Genomic DNA, 19451 nt, shown 5'->3' with positions numbered 1-19451 from the left:
TATATTTTTTCTATTTTACTGTACGATAGGGACACGCGCTGGAATAGTTTTTTAATTCAACTGTTTTTGACTTTTTTCGGCTGGATTTGAGCGTTTTTCGTTGCGTTCGTTGTGTTGTTGTGACGTGAGCTAGCTCCGAGCGAGCCCACCAGCCCCCCCCCCCGCGCCCTCCGGCCGCGCTAAAGTACGGCGTGTCGTCGGTACACGTTTATATACACGTTTATATACACGTTTATATGAAAGAGGAACTTCACGAACGATCAGACTTCCTATAAGTGATCTGTTCTTCTGTATCTACCTCTGTATCTACCTGCGTTGCACCAATGAAATTTCCCCATGTGGGACAATAAAGGAATATCTTATCTTAGTATGAAATTAGGGTATTTATATCCAATTGTGCCAAAGTCAATCCCAATCATGTGAGCATGTAACTTTCATGAGGTGGCGTGTCACCCGCATGACTCCATGGAAATCAAAAGTTTAGACTGTACTTTGTAACATTCTCCTTGTAAACAGATATCTTTTATATCATACATATGGAATATTATAGCCAAAGGAACAACATTGAAATAAGCATTATTGTCGGCCCAGGTTTCTGCAAAGTAACGTCACTGTAACCCAGCCCTCAATTTTCTGTTCATGAAAATACCAACATTTAAAAAGAGACTTGCTCCAGTAAACCATGTGCTTTTATTACCAGTGCATATGATAAACAAAATCATGATTGATATTGAAGTGTGTGACATGTCCTCTCGCTCCATTCAGAAAAGTGTAGCTCATATACAGCATCACAGCAGTGTCCTGATTTAATAAAATGTGCATGTGTCAAATGTCCCATTACATGTGTCAAATGTCCCATTACATGTGTAAATGTCCCATTACATGTGTCAAATGTCCCATTACATGTGTCAAATGTCCCATTACATGTGTAAATGTCCCATTACATGTGTCAAATGTCCCATTACATGTGTCAAATGTCCCATTACATGTGTAAATGTCCCATTACATGTGTAAATGTCCCATTACATGTGTCAAATGTCCCGTTACATGTGTCAAATGTCCCGTTGCATGTGTCAAATGTCCCGTTACATGTGTCAAATGTCCCGTTACATGTGTCAAATGTCCCGTTACATATGTCAAATGTCCCGTTACATGTGCAAAAATGAACTTTACATTCTACTCTTTGTATATAGAAAGCGAACAGCAGGGGGCGCCAAAGGAACAATGTCTGATGAAACCGTAGTAAGACATTTGGGATATGAACATATATGCTTATGCTTATACAAGCATATGTATATATACACGTTACCGGCAAACCACTTTCCCAGGCAGTTCAATCCTCTAAGATCATAATACAGTTATGGCTGGTGCTACAGGAAGAACATCTGGTTTAAAAAGAGTGAAGATAAAAACTGTTCAAAAATCCTTGAGCGTGAAGCCAAGGCCAGAGGAAACTAAAATATATGGATGTCTTGTGTCAAAAAAGTTAATGAACATAATTCATATTCATAATCCAAATTATGCATACTTTTTTCACAAATCTGTAATGTATATTTATTAAATGGGTTTCCTGAGATATGTGTAGTACTGTGTTGTTAGTACTTGAATGAGACCAAGCTGTGTGAGTGAAAGCCGGAAGAAGAAGCTGATGGTTTCTAATTCAATATCAAGGATAAAGAAAATACTTGAAAAATTAGGATATCAATATATAATTTGAAAATATGAATTATATTTGAAGTAGAACATTTGGTACCATGTTGAAATAGTCTTTACAATCAAAGTATAAGAAAACTTTCATCAATTTTACATAGATTAAATGTGCCTCAATTTGAACAGTAAATATCAATTCAAATCCATCAGACCTAATCACGCTGGTACCAATGATCCTTTTTGGAAAATAGATTGATTTTACAAAGAGAAAGTAAGACAACTATTTATAGCCTAAATGCTAGGCTAGCGTACAAAATAAATTAGAAATTTAGTTTTTTAAATTTCCCTTTAAAAAAAAGAAAGAAATATTTAACAAAATAATTGTGTTGCTTATAAATAAATATGAACATTGTGAAGCATGTGTTAACAGCTGTTGCATTTGCACACACACGTTTATCATGGTGCTGCTCGTCACTCCCCAGTTTGTGTCAGAGCTCCTGACATGTGTCACTCATGCTGGATCCTAGTGTGAAAATGTAATCCCCACTGGGCGGCCATTTTTATTTCCCAGCGCACGTTAGCAAAACATTAGCAAAACGTTAGCAAGGCCCGAATCTTAAACAAATGATTTGTTCCTAAACCTAACCATACACTGTGTTCAACCCCTTCTCAGCATTTCTGTGCTGCAACAATAAAAATAAATAAAAAGGAAAAGTATATAAATAGCTTCAAAGTAAGTTATTTCTGACTGTGCAAGCGCAATTGAGCTAAAGGTACAACAATTATTTCTGGCACTGACAACCCCAACTAAACTAAGTACAGTTTTAGCCTCAGTTTGTATAAACTTGAAGCAATTACAAAATGTTTATTAAGGTAGTGACGCAAATTGGGGAGTCAAACTGCGCGCTGCGCGCGCACGCACGCACGCACGCACGCACGCACGCACGCACGCACGCACGCACGCACGCACGCACGCACGCACGCACGCACGCACGCACGCACGCACGCACGCACGCACGCACGCACGCACGCACGCACGCACGCACGCACGCACGCACGCACGCACGCACGCACGCACGCACGCACGCACGCACGCACACACACACACACACACACACACACACACACACACACACACACACACACACACACACACACACACACACACACACACACGATCAGGGCTTGACATTAGCGCCACCTGCTGGCACACTGACGACAGAAGCAAATGGATTAAATGAGGCAAACGTTTCAGATGCAAAGAATAAGAGACTGGATAAATATAGCCTTTTTAGTCAATGCCAAGCCCTGGTGACAATGTCTGATGTTGTGAGATCTATAAGTTGATAAGAAGGGTTACATTTCGTTGCCGGAGATGCCTAAAAGAGCTAGAAGCAGCTAAGTTGTTAGCATACAGCGTTAGCTAATGCTACGCAGATATTGTTCCAAATCAAACGTCATGCATTTGCAGTTTATGGCTCCTTAATAAATACTTTAAGATTCTGTCATGTCACGCTCACACATCTGGGTTAAAAGGGACAATATGGAGTAGCAAAAACTACTATAATCCTAACCACTGAAGCAATTATTCAAAAACAAAAAAGAACACGTCAGATTTTTATTAATTTCTTCATTTTTTTTTTTTACATAATCTGGCAATTTTTAGTACTTTACAATATTCCAATGGCAGAGAAAATGTTAGGTTTGAATCCTGCTTTGAGTAATACTGCTGTTGTGTCCTGTACAAAAAAATTACTGTCATTATTGTGCCTCGAAATCTACATCTGCTACTTCATATAGTCCCTTTAAACCCACTAACTAAAGTTCTTTGCACATAAGCCACGTTTCGACCGGTTCACTTTAGAGCGCTTTGGAGCGGTTCCGTCTCCACGCTCAGGCCCTAGCTTTGCATTGTGGGACAAGGGTTTATTACGTGAGCCACTGACGTCACCCAAACATCTAAATTGTTCCGAATTATATTTTTTTTACGGTAATCCTGAAAGTGATCTCAGCAATTGACAAAAAGACATTTAGTAATTCCAAGTTTGTGTCGCTGTGAGACGTGGCTAAAGCTAGAGGAAATGTGAAACTACTTCTGGTTTAGAGTTAGCTTTTCCTCACTTCTCTGCTCCTCTACACCATATTTTAACATCTCTTAAGCTAATGCATTTGGTGTGGATCATGTTAGATGCATTGGGAATTGGAACTATAATATTTTGGGTCTAGATGTGAGTGTGATGTGTCAATAAACAGGAAACAGCTGATGCTAACGTGCTAGCTTTGTTTTTTTTAAGCATGAGGGCGCAGCATATACGTTAGCATCAGTGGAAATGCAGCAGTTTAACACAAGATTAAGTCAGCGTTCTGTAAGAAATTCAACTTTTTCCTCTTTTTCTCTTTTTCAAAAGCATTCCGGGAGACCAAAGAGAGCCAGACCGCTTTGGAAGTGCTTCTCAAGTCCACATTTGCATCACTTAAATAGACCAGTACAGTTCACTTAAGACAGTTGAGAGACTTTGGAACCGTGGCAATCTGCTCCAAAATGAACCAGTGGAAACGTGGCTACACTTTTAGCATTCTGTAACTTAAGTGTCCACAACCCTCTGCATTTCCCCTCCTCTTCAATAAATAAGTAAAGTCTTGAGTCCTTGGATAGCTATGCAGGTGAGCAGGCTGGGTCCTGCGGGGTCCTGGGTACTGCTGCGGGGTCCTGGGTACTGCTGCGGGGTCCTGGGTACTGCTGCGGGGTCCTGGGTACTGCTGCGGGGTCCTGGGTACTGCTGCGGGGTCCTGGGTACTGCTGCGGGGTCCTGGGTACTGCTGCGGGGTCCTGGGTACTGCTGCGGGGTCCTGGGTACTGCTGCGGGGTCCTGGGTACTGCTGCGGGGTCCTGGGTACTGCTGCGGGGTCCTGGGTACTGCTGCGGGGTCCTGGGTACTGCTGCGGGGTCCTGGGTACTGCGGGCACACAGTTCTTGAACAGAAGCCCCTCGTATTCTACTGCAGGTAGCGGTAGACCTTGAAGCAGTGGTTCCCGGAGTCAGCCACAGCCACATGGCCGTCAGAGGTGAGGGCCAGTCCCTGGGGCCCGTACAAGGGGTCCGCAGTGGTGTTTATGTAGGAGAGGAAAGAGCCAGAGCTGTCAAATACCTGAGGGGTACAAAGAGAAGAGGGTTAGTTTATAACTTATAGTAAGAAAGAGGGGGGGGCTGAAGATAGATACGTCACACTGTTGAAGGTCATAGCTCAAGGAAAAACATTTCCATGGAAACAAGCAGGAGGAGGTTCTCAAGGCCAAGTACGAGTCATGTTTGTGGAGATGCAAGCCCGCTCACATTAAGGAAACAGGTCATATATTTCATTTTATTTTAATGTTACAAAGCGGGGCTTTAAAATGTGATTTATCAAAATAATATTGATTTGTTTATGCATCTTTTTTTACTCTGGGACACAAGGATTTTTGTTGTTGTTGATTTTTAGTATATTTGTATTCAAGTACATTTTTATTATCATGATCATTATTATAATCATTATTATTAAATATTTTTAAATTCAGTATAAGCCTAGCCATGTGCTGAAATTGTAATGAATTGGCTACATTTAAATCATAGGAGTTAGTGAGTACATCAGTCCCAAATGTCCCAATGCTCTGCCCACTCTCTCTGCTCCTTTCTAATAAAAGTCCTTACATCACAGCATCACCTGCTCTGATTGGCCAAAGCTCTGAGAATATGCAAATTTCAGTACAATATACAGTCGCACTCCGAGACAACCGCTGTTCTGATTTTGGGCCTTACAAATATAAATTGAATTGAAATTTCACAGTTTAAGCACTACTTATTTCATCTCTCTTTAAGACTCTCTTTAACTACAAATATAATAGGTAAAACTTCTGATGAAGTTACTAAATAAACTCTAAATCAGAGCCTTGCATGTGTACGTTCACTGCTTGTCACCTGTATCCTGCTGTTGCCCCAGTCGGCCACGATGATGTTGCCGTTGGCGTCCACGGCGACTCCGGTGGGAGCGTTGAACTGCCCATTGCCCTCTCCGTGTGAGCCGAACTTAAACAGGAACTCTCCGTCTGCGTTGTACACCTGAAGGCACATGCAACGTCACTCTACCTGCGCGGGACTCTACCTGCGCGGGACTCTACCTGCGCCGGACTCTACCTGCGCCGGACTCTACCTGCGCCGGACTCTACCTGCGCCGGACTCTACCTGCGCCGGACTCTACCTGCGCCGGACTCTACCTGCGCCGGACTCTACCTGCGCCGGACTCTACCTGCGCCGGACTCTACCTGCGCGGGACTCTACCTGCGCGGGACTCTACCTGCGCGGGACTCTACCTGCGCGGGACTCTACCTGCGCGGGACTCTACCTGCGCGGGACTCTACCTGCGCGGGACTCTACCTGCGCGGGACTCTACCTGCGCGGGACTCTACCTGCGCGGGACTCTACCTGCGCGGGACTCTACCTGCGCGGGACTCTACCTGCGCGGGACTCTACCTGCGCTCTACCTGCGCGGGACTCTACCTGCGCGGGACTCTACCTGCGCGGGACTCTACCTGCGCCGGACTCTACCTGCGGGGGACTCTACCTGCGGGGGACTCTACCTGCGGGGGACTCTACCTGCGGGGGACTCTACCTGCGGGGGACTCTACCTGCGGGGGACTCTACCTGCGGGGGACTCTACCTGCGGGGGACTCTACCTGCGCGGGACTCTACCTGCGGGGGACTCTACCTGCGGGGGACTCTACCTGCGGGGGACTCTACCTGCGGGGGACTCTACCTGCGGGGGACTCTACCTGCGGGGGACTCTACCTGCGGGGGACTCTACCTGCGGGGGACTCTACCTGCGGGGGACTCTACCTGCGGGGGACTCTACCTGCGGGGGACTCTACCTGCGCGGGACTCTACCTGCGGGGGACTCTACCTGCGCGGGACTCTACCTGCGCCGGACTCTACCTGCGCCGGACTCTACCTGCGCTCTACCTGCGCGGGACTCTACCTGCGCGGGACTCTACCTGCGCCGGACTCTACCTGCGGGGGACTCTACCTGCGGGGGACTCTACCTGCGGGGGACTCTACCTGCGGGGGACTCTACCTGCGGGGGACTCTACCTGCGGGGGACTCTACCTGCGGGGGACTCTACCTGCGCGGGACTCTACCTGCGGGGGACTCTACCTGCGGGGGACTCTACCTGCGGGGGACTCTACCTGCGGGGGACTCTACCTGCGGGGGACTCTACCTGCGGGGGACTCTACCTGCGGGGGACTCTACCTGCGGGGGACTCTACCTGCGGGGGACTCTACCTGCGGGGGACTCTACCTGCGGGGGACTCTACCTGCGGGGGACTCTACCTGCGGGGGACTCTACCTGCGGGGGACTCTACCTGCGGGGGACTCTACCTGCGGGGGACTCTACCTGCGGGGGACTCTACCTGCGCGGGACTCTACCTGCGCGGGACTCTACCTGCGCGGGACTCTACCTGCGCGGGACTCTACCTGCGGGGGACTCTACCTGCGGGGGACTCTACCTGCGGGGGACTCTACCTGCGGGGGACTCTACCTGCGGGGGACTCTACCTGCGGGGGACTCTACCTGCGGGGGACTCTACCTGCGGGGGACTCTACCTGCGGGGGACTCTACCTGCGGGGGACTCTACCTGCGGGGGACTCTACCTGCGGGGGACTCTACCTGCGGGGGACTCTACCTGCGGGGGACTCTACCTGCGGGGGACTCTACCTGCGGGGGACTCTACACTATACAAGGCTCTACAAGGAACATTTGAACTGGTTTATCCTGTTTTATCTGGACATATATTTACATTCTAGACCAGTTCAAGCTGGACAGAGATCATACCTTGACTGAATGGTTGTGGAAGTCCGTCACCACAATCTCATTCTTGTTATTCACAGCGACAAAGTGCGGACCTGGAGGAGGCAGAGGAAGAGAAAAGATGACACGGCGTTTTGAACGGAGACTAAGGAGGAAGTGAAGAACAGAGCACAGAGCAGCGTAACACAGGGCGACGAGAGCAGGCGTGACAGAGTAACATCAAACAACATGTCATGTCATGGTTACTTACTGAACACGGGGCCAGATTTACTAAGCTTTTGATCCAGTGCTATGTTTGCACCGCTTTTGTCTAAAAGGGAAGAACAAAGGGTGAGTGAAAACAACAGAAAAGGCAGGTTCAAAATGACACAATGGACAAAAACAGACCATTTTTGTTGTTGAAAAATGTCATGAGTTATGACTCGTACTGGTGGTTACTAGGCAGAACACCAATGTGACTTAAGGAGATGATGCAAAATATGCAAAGTTCTGCCTGAATTCTAAATCCCTTTACTGTGCAGTCTGCATCTACACATCAAAGCTGAAACTAGGCAAATGTTGTGATTGGGTCGTCCTAAAATTGGACGGTTGTCGGACGAGCTCTACAGCCACGTTATGAGGCTGGACGTTATGAGGCTGGACGTTATGAGGCTGGACGTTATGAGGCTGGACGTTATGAGGCTGGACGTTATGAGGCTGGACGTTATGAGGATGGACGTTATGAGGATGGACGTTATGAGGATGGACGTTATGAGGATGGACGTTATGAGGATGGACGTTATGAGGATGGACGTTATGAGGATGGAGTGTGTCTCCATGTTCAGGGCCTGGCTCTTGTCCAGCGTTATGTGAGCAGCTAACCCTTTGTGTAGCAGTGGGCTAAAGCTGTTTGTGAGGCTAGACCTTTCACGGCCCACTTTAGAGCACTTAAATGGGCCAGTACAGTTCACTTTAAACAGTGAAGACACTTTCGTCCAAATCCCCTCTAAAGTGAACCCGTTGAAACGAGGCTCTTCATTCAAGAGGCTGGAGAGAACGTCTGCATCGAAGTGCTGGGACATGTTTTTGAAGGGAAAAAACATGACATGATTGAAGCTAATATGTCTCCTTTATATGGAATTTAAAGAAAAAGAGTAAGAATGATTTTTTTTTTAAATCAAAATCATTTTCAACAGTCATAGCAGCTGAGAAATACAAAAGTATGAGTTATGTCATGTTTTGCTATGACTTGAACATGAACATCACTGTAAATCTGGCCCAACACCACCTGCCCCTGTCCGTGGTGAAGGAAACAGAACTTTTAGAAATGGTAAGGGATAAATAAGTGTTCTGACAATAAAAAATAATTCAAATAAAAACACTTTCCAGAGGTCAGTGCCTGGAAAGGGAACATTAGCGTAAGATAACTATTGTGTTTCACTGCATAAGCGTAGTGGCACATGCTACTGCTATATCATGTCAGACAGCTCATTAGATAATCATTTGTTATTGAAAAATATGATAATATTAGCCAAAAAGAATGGCTGGCTGGTGATTCTGACTTACCTGCAAAATGCCTGTCTGATGTTCCTTTGGCTCCAAACTTGGTGACCAGTTTTCCGTTGGACTGGAAGATGAAGACGCAGCAGGCCTTGTTGTCCACGGTGATGATGTGACCGTTCTTATCCACCGCCACGCCCTTCGGCCCCATCAGCCGGCCCGCTCCGATTTTGCTCTGGACACAAGCGTTTGAACCAATCATTCGGTTGAAAACTAAATATGTTCCCAAATCGCCACCCACACAGCAATGACAAGTGTTCAATAAATAATATCTGATATGATCTAAAGCAGGTGGGCACATTATGTGGATCTACAGGTCACTCTCAGAGACATTGGGGGTCAATCCCAAAAGCCCTGTCGGTTTAAGCAAACTGTATCGTCAAGTTTAAGTGACAGTGAATAAATGTGCTGAAGCACCAGGACCACAAGCTACGACCGGTCACTTCAGTCAGCTGACCATGTCACATGACCTGTCACTGTGTGCACCTGAGAGGCACCGGAGGAGCAAGAACACATGCACTCGAGGGAAGAGAGGAGAGGGAGGAGAGAGAGAGAAGCGGGAGGGAGGAGAGAGAGAGAAGAGGGAGGAGAGAGAAGAGGAGAGGGAGGGAGGAGAGAGAAGAGGAAGGGAGGGAGGGGAGAGAGAAGAGGGAGGGAGGAGAGAGAAGAGGAAGGGAGGGAGGAGAGAGAAGAGGAGAGGGAGGGAGGAGAGAGAAGAGGAAGGGAGGGAGGAGAGAGAGAGAAGAGGGAGGGAGGAGAGAGAAGAGGAAGGGAGGGAGGAGAGATAGAAGAGAGAGTCATGAAGAGGAGAGGGAAGAGGAAGGGAGGGAGGAGAGAGAGAAGAGAGAGTCATGAAGAGGAGAGGGAAGAGGAAGGGAGGGAGGAGAGAATCATGCAGAGGAGAGGGAGGAGAGAGAAGAGGAAGGGAGGAGAGAGAGAAGAGAGAGTCATGAAGAGGAGAGGGAAGAGGAAGGGAGGAAGGAGAGAATCATGCAGAGGAGAGGGAGGAGAGAGAAGAGGAAGGGAGAGAGTCATGCAGAGGAGAGGAGTGGACCGTTTCACCTTGTTTATTGTGAAGTCTCAAGCCCCTCCCCTCAGCGTTACCATGGTGAGTTGGTGCTGTGAGGCGCTGAGTACACTTAAACTTCCATTGAGCTATTTTATGTTCAAAATAATCAGCTTTATTAAATGGTCAGAGAGTTCATTCCTTACAGCATTATTTTTGCAGCTTTAGGCTATTCAAGTGAGGCTAATTATGTTAAATCAATAATAAAAGTCCTGTGAATAAATTAGAGGCAGATCTCTGGTTAAATCTAAAAGCTGGACTCTTCATGTTTGACTGACCTTGAACTTCCCGTCGGAGGAGAAGATGCTGATCCACCTGTTGTCGTAGTCGGCCACGATGATGTCCCCATTGGAGTCCACTGTGACCCCCGTGGGGCGCTGCAGCTGCCCGGGGGAGCGACCTCTGACACCAAACCTCATCTTGAACTGACCGTCGTTGGAAAAGATCTGCAGAAGGAAAGGGGAAAAAAAAAAAAGTTTAAAAAAAGCACAAATGTTCCCCACGCGCTCCACAGCAGGGCCCCTGAGTGAGCCTGACCTGGATGCACTGGTTGTTGCTGTCGGCCACCACAATCCTCCCGTTGCTGAAGGCACAGATGCCCTGGAGGTTTGTGAACTCCCCCTTGTCCCGCCCTCTGGTCCCTGCAGGTGGCGACACGGCACAAATCACATTTTCACTTCAACAGCTTCGGCCCCCGAGCTTTACTGAAGGGAAACGCCACATTGAAACGGTCCCTGAATGATATTTGTCTCATGTCTCATGGTACATTTTCAGCCTCTTCTATGTCATAAGGCTTGCATCGTCAGTATTATTTTTGTAATCACTCACTTTTATCTAATTGCCTTCCTTCAGCTGTTGTTTTAATCTAATTGTATTTAAGTATTACCGTTTTCATCCTTGCCGTGTGTTTATTGATCTTTGTACCATATTCTGTCCAAAGAGTGCAGGGGCGTGTGACCAGTCTGAGCAAAGGATTGTGGGATGCCTCCTGAAGCTTAAGGAGATGTGAAAGAAAGCATAATGTCTCCTTTCCTTACTCCCTCCTGACTTCACTGACCAGTTCAGACGATGACACGCGTCTGGGTCAGTGAGAAGATGTTCTTTTGGAAGGCACTCAAAGATTTGATTTTTTTGACACTTTTGTAAAAGTGAACTCCCCAGAAGCTTCCATAGCTGATGTAAGGGGCCCGACGTACTAATAAAATACAAATAGACTAACCATGTCAGGGTTACACAGATGTTCAACACAGATTGCATCTCAACACGATGAATATTTATGAACATTGTATTTACAATAGTGGGGAGATATGTAGTATTTTGAAAAGCAATTAGATTAGAGCTGTAGAGGTCTGAATACATGCGTTTGGGAACTTGTGCAGTGGCAACCGAGTCCGCCATTTTGAAAGGGGCACAACAGCACGTCTACTACATACGAAATCCAGGAAATATGAGGCCAAAATGCCATAAACCTGCGTTCTGTAAGGACATTGCTCTGTTGACTGACCAAGAAATGATAGCTTTGTCGTTTACCTTAGTTTGCCGTTATCATCTAAAGAATCAAAGTGTTCATCACATTCATAGCTCATTATGCCGTAGAAAAGGATGCAGTCGCGTTTTTTTTAATATATCGCGTGCCCCTTTTAAAATGGCCGCTATGGGGAAGTCCCAGCTGTATGACGTCACCACGAACGCATGTATAAGTCATATCTGTGGCTAATTATTGTTTCATTCCGTTACTGACTTATTGAAGCTTGTACAATGTGTTACTGGGATTATGATATATATTATTATTATTATTGTGATATTTTCTGTATCTTGTTTCAGAACGCATTATAGTGACAGGCCAAAGTCTAACTGTGTTTTTGTGCGACGGGTGCAAAGTCTGCCCCTGACCGACTCTGTAGATGAGCTCGTCTTCGATGGGGTTCTCCTTCTTCTTGGTGGTGCTGTACATGCTGGAGGGTCTGCGCACGGCCTTCTGCCTCACGTGTCCTCCGCCTCCGCTGGGAGACTTCACTCTGCGCTTCACGTCCTCTGGAGACTGGAGCAGGTCTGAGGGTTTGACCACCCGCAGCCTGAACGGACTGCCCCGAACGGGCTGCTCGTACAGGGTCAGAGAGAAGGTGAACTCCCCCTCTGAGCGCACCGTGTACCCCACCTAGCGAGGTCAGGACAAGAGCGGTTTTCAATTTAGCTTGTGCACTATGTTTACAGGCACGAAAAACAGTCTACAGCAAAGACAAATGTTAAACTTAGACCAAAGGCACAGGACGTCCCAGACCCACCTCATACGTGCCGTTCTTGTTATCCACCACTTCAGCCTCTGTGGTGCTCCCATCTGCGGAAAGGATCTCCGCCTTCAGGATGGCGTTCCCGCTCTTCACCAGCTCCCCGTCCTTGTCTTTGGTCGTCACGGTGATGGTGGTGTGCTGCCCCATCAGCGCGTGCCGTAGCCCCTCCCCCGTGGCCACGCTGGTGTGACCCACGGCCCCGGAGGTGATCAGGACGCCCATGTTCTGGATGGAGCGCCGCAGCCCGTCCGTCTCCACCTGTCGGGAGTTATAACAGGTTTTTACAACGCCAAACATACTTTTCATTCTTACTTTATGTGACGTTTTAGCTGGTGAAACTTTCTATGGAAGATCATTTGTTTCATCAAGTTTATAAACAATGGTGAGACTAGATTATCCCCAAACACATTTATTTATTTTTTTACTTCTGAAAAAAGAACCCAGTGATGTTTCAGCGCTGTGTGGGGGCCCTGACCTGGCACTGCAGGTGTGCGTTCTCGTGGGGGTGCTCGGGGAAGCTGTGTCGGGCCAGCGCACTGACCCTCTCCCCCATCTGCTTCTGCACCAGGAGCACCTCTGTGGCACTGCCGTGGCTCAGGGCCTGCTCCGTGAAGTGACAGCTGCTCTCGATGTTCTCTTTGCCCTGCAGCAGAGCGCTCAGCTGGGCCTGCAGCACCTACACACGGGCACACACGGGCACACATGAGCACACACGGGCACACACGAGCACACACGGGCACACACGAGCACACACGGGCACACACGAGCACACACGGGCACACACGAGCACACACGGGCAGACACGGGCAGACACGAGCACACACGGGCACACACGAGCACACACGAGCACACACGAGCACACACGGGCAGACACGAGCACACACGGGCACACACGAGCACACACGAGCACACACGAGCACACACGGGCAGACACGGGCAGACACAGGCACACAGGAGCACACAGGAGCACACAGGAGCACACAGGAGCACACAGGAGCACACACGAGCACACACGAGCACACACGAGCACACAGGAGCACACACGAGCACACACGAGCACACAGGAGCACACAGGAGCACACACGAGCACACACGAGCACACAGGAGCACACACGAGCACACAGGAGCACACACGAGCACACACGGGCAGACACAGGCACACAGGAGCACACAGGAGCACACACGAGCACACACGGGCACACAGGAGCACACACGGGCACACAGGAGCACACACGGGCACACACGGGCAGACACAGGCACACAGGAGCACACACGAGCACACACGAGCACACACGGGCACACAGGAGCACACACGGGCACACAGGAGCACACACGAGCACACACGAGCACACACGGGCACACAGGAGCACACACGGGCACACAGGAGCACACAGGAGCACACACGGGCAGACACAGGCACACAGGAGCACACACGGGTACACAGGGGCACACAGGGGCACACAGGAGCACACAGGAGCACACAGGAGCACACAGGAGCACACAGGGGCACACACGAGCACACAGGAGCACACAGGAGCACACAGGGGCACACACGAGCACACAGGAGCACACACGGGGGAGAAATATCGTCCAAAATCCTGCCAATACTAATAATAAAACCTGGACACGTTGTAATGTAAAGTTCATCATATTTACATTCTGTTTAATGCTCCAGCGTGTGGAGCAGAGCTGATTGTTATCGGACGCTCCTGTTTGCGTGCTCTGACCATTGTCTCTGCTCTCTCATTGGCTACTGTAAAGTGATTACGGCTGTCTCTGTGTTTACTGGACCACATTAATATTCGAATGAGCTGTGAAAGGCGCGTTAATAGTCTGCATTTACGCGTATTAATTAGACACTTCTATCGGGTCGCGTATGTGTGTGTGTCGAACATACTTTTCAGTCTGTTAAATTGACTGTTAAGAGGCAGAATAACAATATAACAATAATGATGCACTTCATAAACAGCGGCCAATTAACAAGCTGTTATTACATTAGTGAATGTTGTATCGGCCAAGAATCCCCATCGGTCTAGGCCTAGAGAAGGGTTTTGGGGTGTTCCCGCTGTGCTCCTCCAGGTTTGACTGGACTTTAAAACAACAGTGATGAGCGTCTCCTGCCGCTGACCTTCTGCTTGGTGCTGCAGATGTTGTCCACCTCTGTGACGAGGGCGCTCTTCCTCTGGTGCAGGGCCTTCTCCAGCTCCTCAAACGTGGAGCTGATCTCACTCACAGCCTCGGCCTTACGCTCGCTCAGCTGCTTCCAGATCTCATTGACCAGGTCGATGGCCGCGGTCAGCTGAGGTAGTCTGGACAGGATACAACCCTTTAGATTGCTATTATATGCTTTTTAACAATACTAAAAACGCCCCACAAACGGTCATGTAACAGGCCTTTAATGTGTTTTCATTACAGGTACTTAATAAAACTGTAACTAGATTATAATTTCACAGTTGTGGGCGGGGATAGGGGATAGAGCACTGATCACAGGATTACTCAAACATGCACGGGTCAATCAAAAAAGAATGATGAGGAAACACTGTTTAAAGGTTAAAAGCTCAATAAAATAGATTTATGTGTGTAAAGCAAGGCAAGTTTATTTGTAGAGCACAGTTTGTACAGGGCAATTCAAAGTGCTTCACACAACAGGATGTACCGCAGCAGCTCGTTTGGAGAGGCCAGTTAGCGGCCGTTACAGGGGTCTAATCTACTGGAGACAAACGCATGGATAAGTCTCTCAGAGTCTGGTTTAGACACGTTATTCTTGATTATGGCAATGTTTTTTAGATGGTAAAAAGCTGCTGATGTTGTTGATTTGACGCGGCTGTGACAGTTCAAGTCTGAGTCCATGTCTATAATATGTCCCCTTTATCTGACATTTAAATGCTAGCATGACTTGCTAATTCACTTCTATTGTTGCAAAACAGTTCAAGAACAGCAGGAGAAAAGAGACAGTGTGAGGTCAGCGTGAGGTCAGTGTGGGGTCAGCGCAAGGTCAGTATGAGGTCAGTGTGAGGTCAGTGCGAGGTCAGTGCAAGGTCAGTGCAAGGTCAGTGCAAGGTCAGTGCAGGGTTACAGCGAGGCCAGTGTGAGGTCAGTGCAGGGTCAGCGCGAGGCCAGAGTGAGGTCAGTATCAGGTCAGTGCAAGGCGAGCGCGAGGCCAGTGTGAGGCCAGCACGAGGCCGGTGTGAGGCCAGCGCGAGGTCAGTATGAGGTCAGTGCAGGGTCACAGCGAGGTCAGTGCAGGGTCAGCGCGAGGCCAGTGTGAGGCCAGCGCGAGGCCAGTGTGAGGCCAGCACGAGGCCGGTGTGAGGCCAGCGTGAGGCCAGTGTGAGGTCAGTGCAGGGTGAGCGTGAGGCCAGTGTGAGGCCAGCACGAGGCCGGTGTGAGGCCAGCGTGAGGCCAGTGTGAGGTCAGTGCAGGGTGAGCGTGAGGCCAGTGTGAGGCCAGCACGAGGCCGGTGTAAGGCCAGCGCGAGGTCAGTATGAGGTCAGCGTGAGGCCATTATGAGGTCAGCGTGAGGTCAGTACCTGTTGCGCACGGTGTCCAGCTGGTTCTTGAGCGCCAGCTTGTGTTGCTCCAGCACATCTCTGAGAGGCACAGTCACATGCTCGCGGTGCTCTCCCTCAGTGCACTCCAGACACATGGCCGTCTCACACGACTCGCAGTAGAACTCCATCACCTGCAGGGGGCGCACTGCACAGTCAGCCTCATAGCACAATGTACAGCAAACACCATGATAAATGAAAAGTTGACACTACATTATGCCTCTGACATGTTACTGTAAAGCAGGATTATCATGTGTTCTAAATATAGAGTATCGTTAAAAAGCTTGAGTAAATGACGGAACCAAGAGGTCCAACTAAAAAACAAAAATGTGAAACTGGGAAAGCAGGTTTTAATGAACTGAATGAATGAAAGTTCAAAATATAGGTTTCAGATTTGGTTTAAGTTTAAGTTTACAAGTATAGTATAAGTACAAGTCCAGACCAGAGTCCAAAACATCCCACCGCAATAATAAATAGTTATTTTCATTATTATTCATTCTTTTCCACAGCTGAAAATGAAAACATGCTTTCCCAGTTTTGCCTTTATGTTTTTCAGTTTCATAGATGATGGACCTCTTCTGGCTCCATATAGAAGTTAATTATTCAACGCTGCACAGCTCAAATCTTATTACCGGTATATTACAAAAATCATAATACAAATCTTGCCATTATAGTGACAGGCCTGCTTGTACAACAGACAGCGGCGCTCTTACTTTTCCTTCGTGGTTGGGGCAGGACAGCGGTTGCCCGGCGATGGCGGCGCCGGCCGACTCCAGGACGTTGCAGGACTCAGGCTGGCTGCACTCGGGGTTCCTCTGCAACACCTCCATCAGGTTTGTGATGAAGAAGTTGTTCTGAAGAGCGGACACGCCCTTCTCCGGCAGGATGGACGTCTGTCTGCACACGGGGCAGGACAGGGTCAGCGACTGCGGGGGGATGTAGTTCTGCAGGCATCTGGAACAAGAGCGTGAATGAATGAATGGAATATTTCTTTGACTTGGTTGTAAATGTATTAGAGATGGGACGATACAGTTTTCTCAGAGCGATTCTTGTCTCGATTTCGATGTGATTTGTGATTTTGTTGTGATACCTTTTAGAAAATGAATAAATAAAACAGAACCTTTTAATACATTACAACATTACTATATGTGTCAAGAGTTTATTTTATTTGTATTTATTACTTTTTTTCAAGGTTTTTTCATCCAAAAGGCTTTTATTGACAGGAAATCGAGTTTAGACACTTGACAAATGGTCGAAGGCTTAAATTGAACCCACAAGACGTTCTAATTTTGTGCCTTTGACTTATTTCAATCATTTATTTGATTAAAAAACAAATTATAAAAGTAGTAATTAGTAAAAGTGTCTAAAAGGATTGTTTTTTAAAGGTCCCATAACATGCAAAATCGACTTTTCAGAGCTTTTAACCTTCTTACATTGCTATTTGTACTTCATATATGTCCAGAGTGTTTTTTGATTGATTCCCGCAGTTTTTAGCTATATTATAGACTATCTCCTTTCCTCGAATCTCCAAACTGACGGGCGGTGGGGCAAGCACGCGTCATCATCTCGCTCTTCGCAAGGGTGGGGGCGAATATCAAACCAAGCCGTCTGCATTTCCGGGTTGGTGAGGGGGTCCAAGGTCTGGGTGATATTTCTTAACTGTTATGTTAAGGGTGTTGCACAACCATTATTATTATCAATTATACACTTAGTATAGACTACGAAACGTGAAAAAAAGCATGTTATGGCACCTTTAAGGAAAACTTGGGGCGATAATGTGTGCGATTTACAAGCGCCTTTCATTAATGGCACGTAAAACGGTCTTAACGGTTCATATTTTAGTCACTCCTGTGTCTATTTACTGTTCTAAGAATAAAAAAGACAGATAAAACCCACCTCTGTTAGAATATAGCAGCAGTAAGTCTGTGGAGCAGTTTGTTTCCGGTATTTACAAAAGACTGCGCGCTTAATTAATTATTTTAAAAGTACAATAGTACTAATACTAATGACAAAAGTATGGCTGACCAGACAACTACTAAGATAACAGTTAGTTACAGCCATAATGTAAAGCAGTAGTTTGCAATACATTTAATTTGAGTTGTTTGCGTCAAAAATAGAAGTTCTGAGCTCAAGACGGCGGAATAAACGAAGAGGACTACATATCCCATGATCCTTTGTGCTGCGCTTCCCATGATCCTTTGTGCTGCGCTTCCCACGCGTGAGACAGCGGGGCGGCACACGGATGGACCAGTGGTGTTTGCGAAGAACGACGACTGCGTTCGAGAGGAGAGACTGTGCCAAACCCTGCCACTGTGAAGTCCCAGGTTTGGGACTTCACAGGTCCCAGGTTTCAGAAATAAAGTCCAGTCTGGACTGTAAAAACATGAGCAACAGCACAAGGTCCAGAGCTGCAGAACACACAGGAATCCACGTGTTTTCTAATGTTTTTTTATTTTTATTAGACCTTCACATTTCACAAACTAGAAAATTGCAATACGATTAAAATTCTATCTATGTTTTTGTTTTTAATGTATATAAATATATAATTTTTGTATTATTCCACGAGCCTGTTCACAGTGCAGGCTCTTGACATAACATGAATTTGATGACCAAGGATGACAGCTTTTCCACAATATCGCAATAAATATTGTAACGTGAGGTTCATATCGCTATAATAAAATATTGTGAGGTTCATACCAAGATGATATTGCATCGTGAAGTTCATATCGCGATAATATCGTAATGTGAGGTTCATATCCCAAAAATAACGTATCGTGAGGTTCACACCGCAATAATACCGTATTGTAAAGTTCATATCGCAACAATAACGTATTGTGAGGTTCATATTGTGAGATTTGGGCAACGGTGCAACTACCGGTAAATCTTCCACATTTTCAGCCAGTTTCATTCTCAGTCAGTGTGCGGCGTGTGCGGAGTGTGCGGCGTGTGCGGAGTGTGCGGCGTGTGCGGAGTGTGCGGCGTGTGCGGCGTGTGCGGAGTGTGCGGAGTGTGCGGAGTGTGCGGAGTGTGCGGCGTGTACAGAGTGTGCGGAGTGTGCGGAGTGTGCGGAGTGAGCGGAGTGTGCGTCAGGGCTCACTTCTCGCAGAAGGTGTGCAGGCAGGGCAGCACTTTGGGGTTGTGGTAGTGGTCCAGACAGATACTACACACCAGGAACTGCTTGTCGATCTGCCGGACCACAGGGCTGCTGCTGCTCTCGCGCTTGGCCATGGCAGAGGACATCTACACCGGCCTCTGCGGACAAACCTGCAGAAGACAGGGGTCAAGGCTCACAATACTGCACGATACGAGAAACAGATGTTAGTGTTTGTGTTGTGCTAATGGGATGATTATGGTATTTTAATATAATTTTATAGTCGTTCTTCCTATAGCCTATATTTGTAGAGCCCTAATTGTTGATGATGATGATTGATTAATTAATGTCTGATGAAAGAAATCTGGTGGAAACATTTCTTCTACTCCCCCCGTTATTGAGAAAAGCTTCAAGTCTCAAAACCAGGA

The 19451-nt window shown here is 47.4% G+C and overlaps 1 protein-coding gene across 2 annotated transcripts; it reads right to left on the bottom strand.

Annotated features, from left to right (window-relative positions):
- Nucleotides 1-4560: 4560 nt before the first annotated feature.
- LOC140373733 (tripartite motif-containing protein 3-like) lies at nt 4561-19191 on the bottom strand. 2 transcript variants are annotated; one of them, XM_072460373.1, is made up of 14 exons: nt 19030-19191; nt 16646-16886; nt 15915-16066; nt 14513-14693; nt 12860-13060; nt 12379-12642; nt 11987-12251; nt 10631-10734; nt 10372-10539; nt 9034-9202; nt 7739-7798; nt 7513-7583; nt 5606-5746; nt 4561-4799 (listed from the first exon to the last, which is right to left on the bottom strand). In XM_072460373.1, the coding sequence occupies exons 1-14, from the start codon at nt 19170-19172 to the stop codon at nt 4647-4649; spliced, it is 2313 nt and encodes a 770-aa protein (XP_072316474.1). In that variant the 5' UTR covers nt 19173-19191; the 3' UTR covers nt 4561-4646. The 2 variants fall into 2 exon arrangements, with proteins under 2 accessions (XP_072316474.1, XP_072316483.1); XM_072460382.1 differs by lacking the exon at nt 7739-7798.
- Between the last annotated feature and the right edge of the window lie 260 nt (nt 19192-19451).

The sequence above is a fragment of the Eucyclogobius newberryi genome, unplaced genomic scaffold, assembly GCF_026437365.1.
Source record: "Eucyclogobius newberryi isolate DKJ021-1_F unplaced genomic scaffold, fEucNew1.0.hap1 SCAF_10, whole genome shotgun sequence".
In the NCBI taxonomy this organism is placed as follows: Eukaryota; Metazoa; Chordata; class Actinopteri; order Gobiiformes; family Gobiidae; genus Eucyclogobius; species Eucyclogobius newberryi.
The sequence above is the reverse complement of the archived record's forward strand: the minus strand, read 5'-3'. Positions and strand labels throughout refer to the sequence as shown.

Coding starts and splice junctions, on each gene's coding strand:
- LOC140373733 (XM_072460373.1), bottom strand. CDS start 19,172: ATGTCCTCTGCCATGGCCAAGCGCGAGAGCAGCAGCAGCCCTGTGGTC. Junction 9,203..10,371: donor CCTCCGACGGGAAGTTCAAG/GTCAGTCAAACA, acceptor GCTTGTGTCCAG/AGCAAAATCGGAGCGGGCCG. Junction 7,584..7,738: donor TAAATCTGGCCCCGTGTTCA/GTAAGTAACCAT, acceptor TGCCTCCTCCAG/GTCCGCACTTTGTCGCTGTG.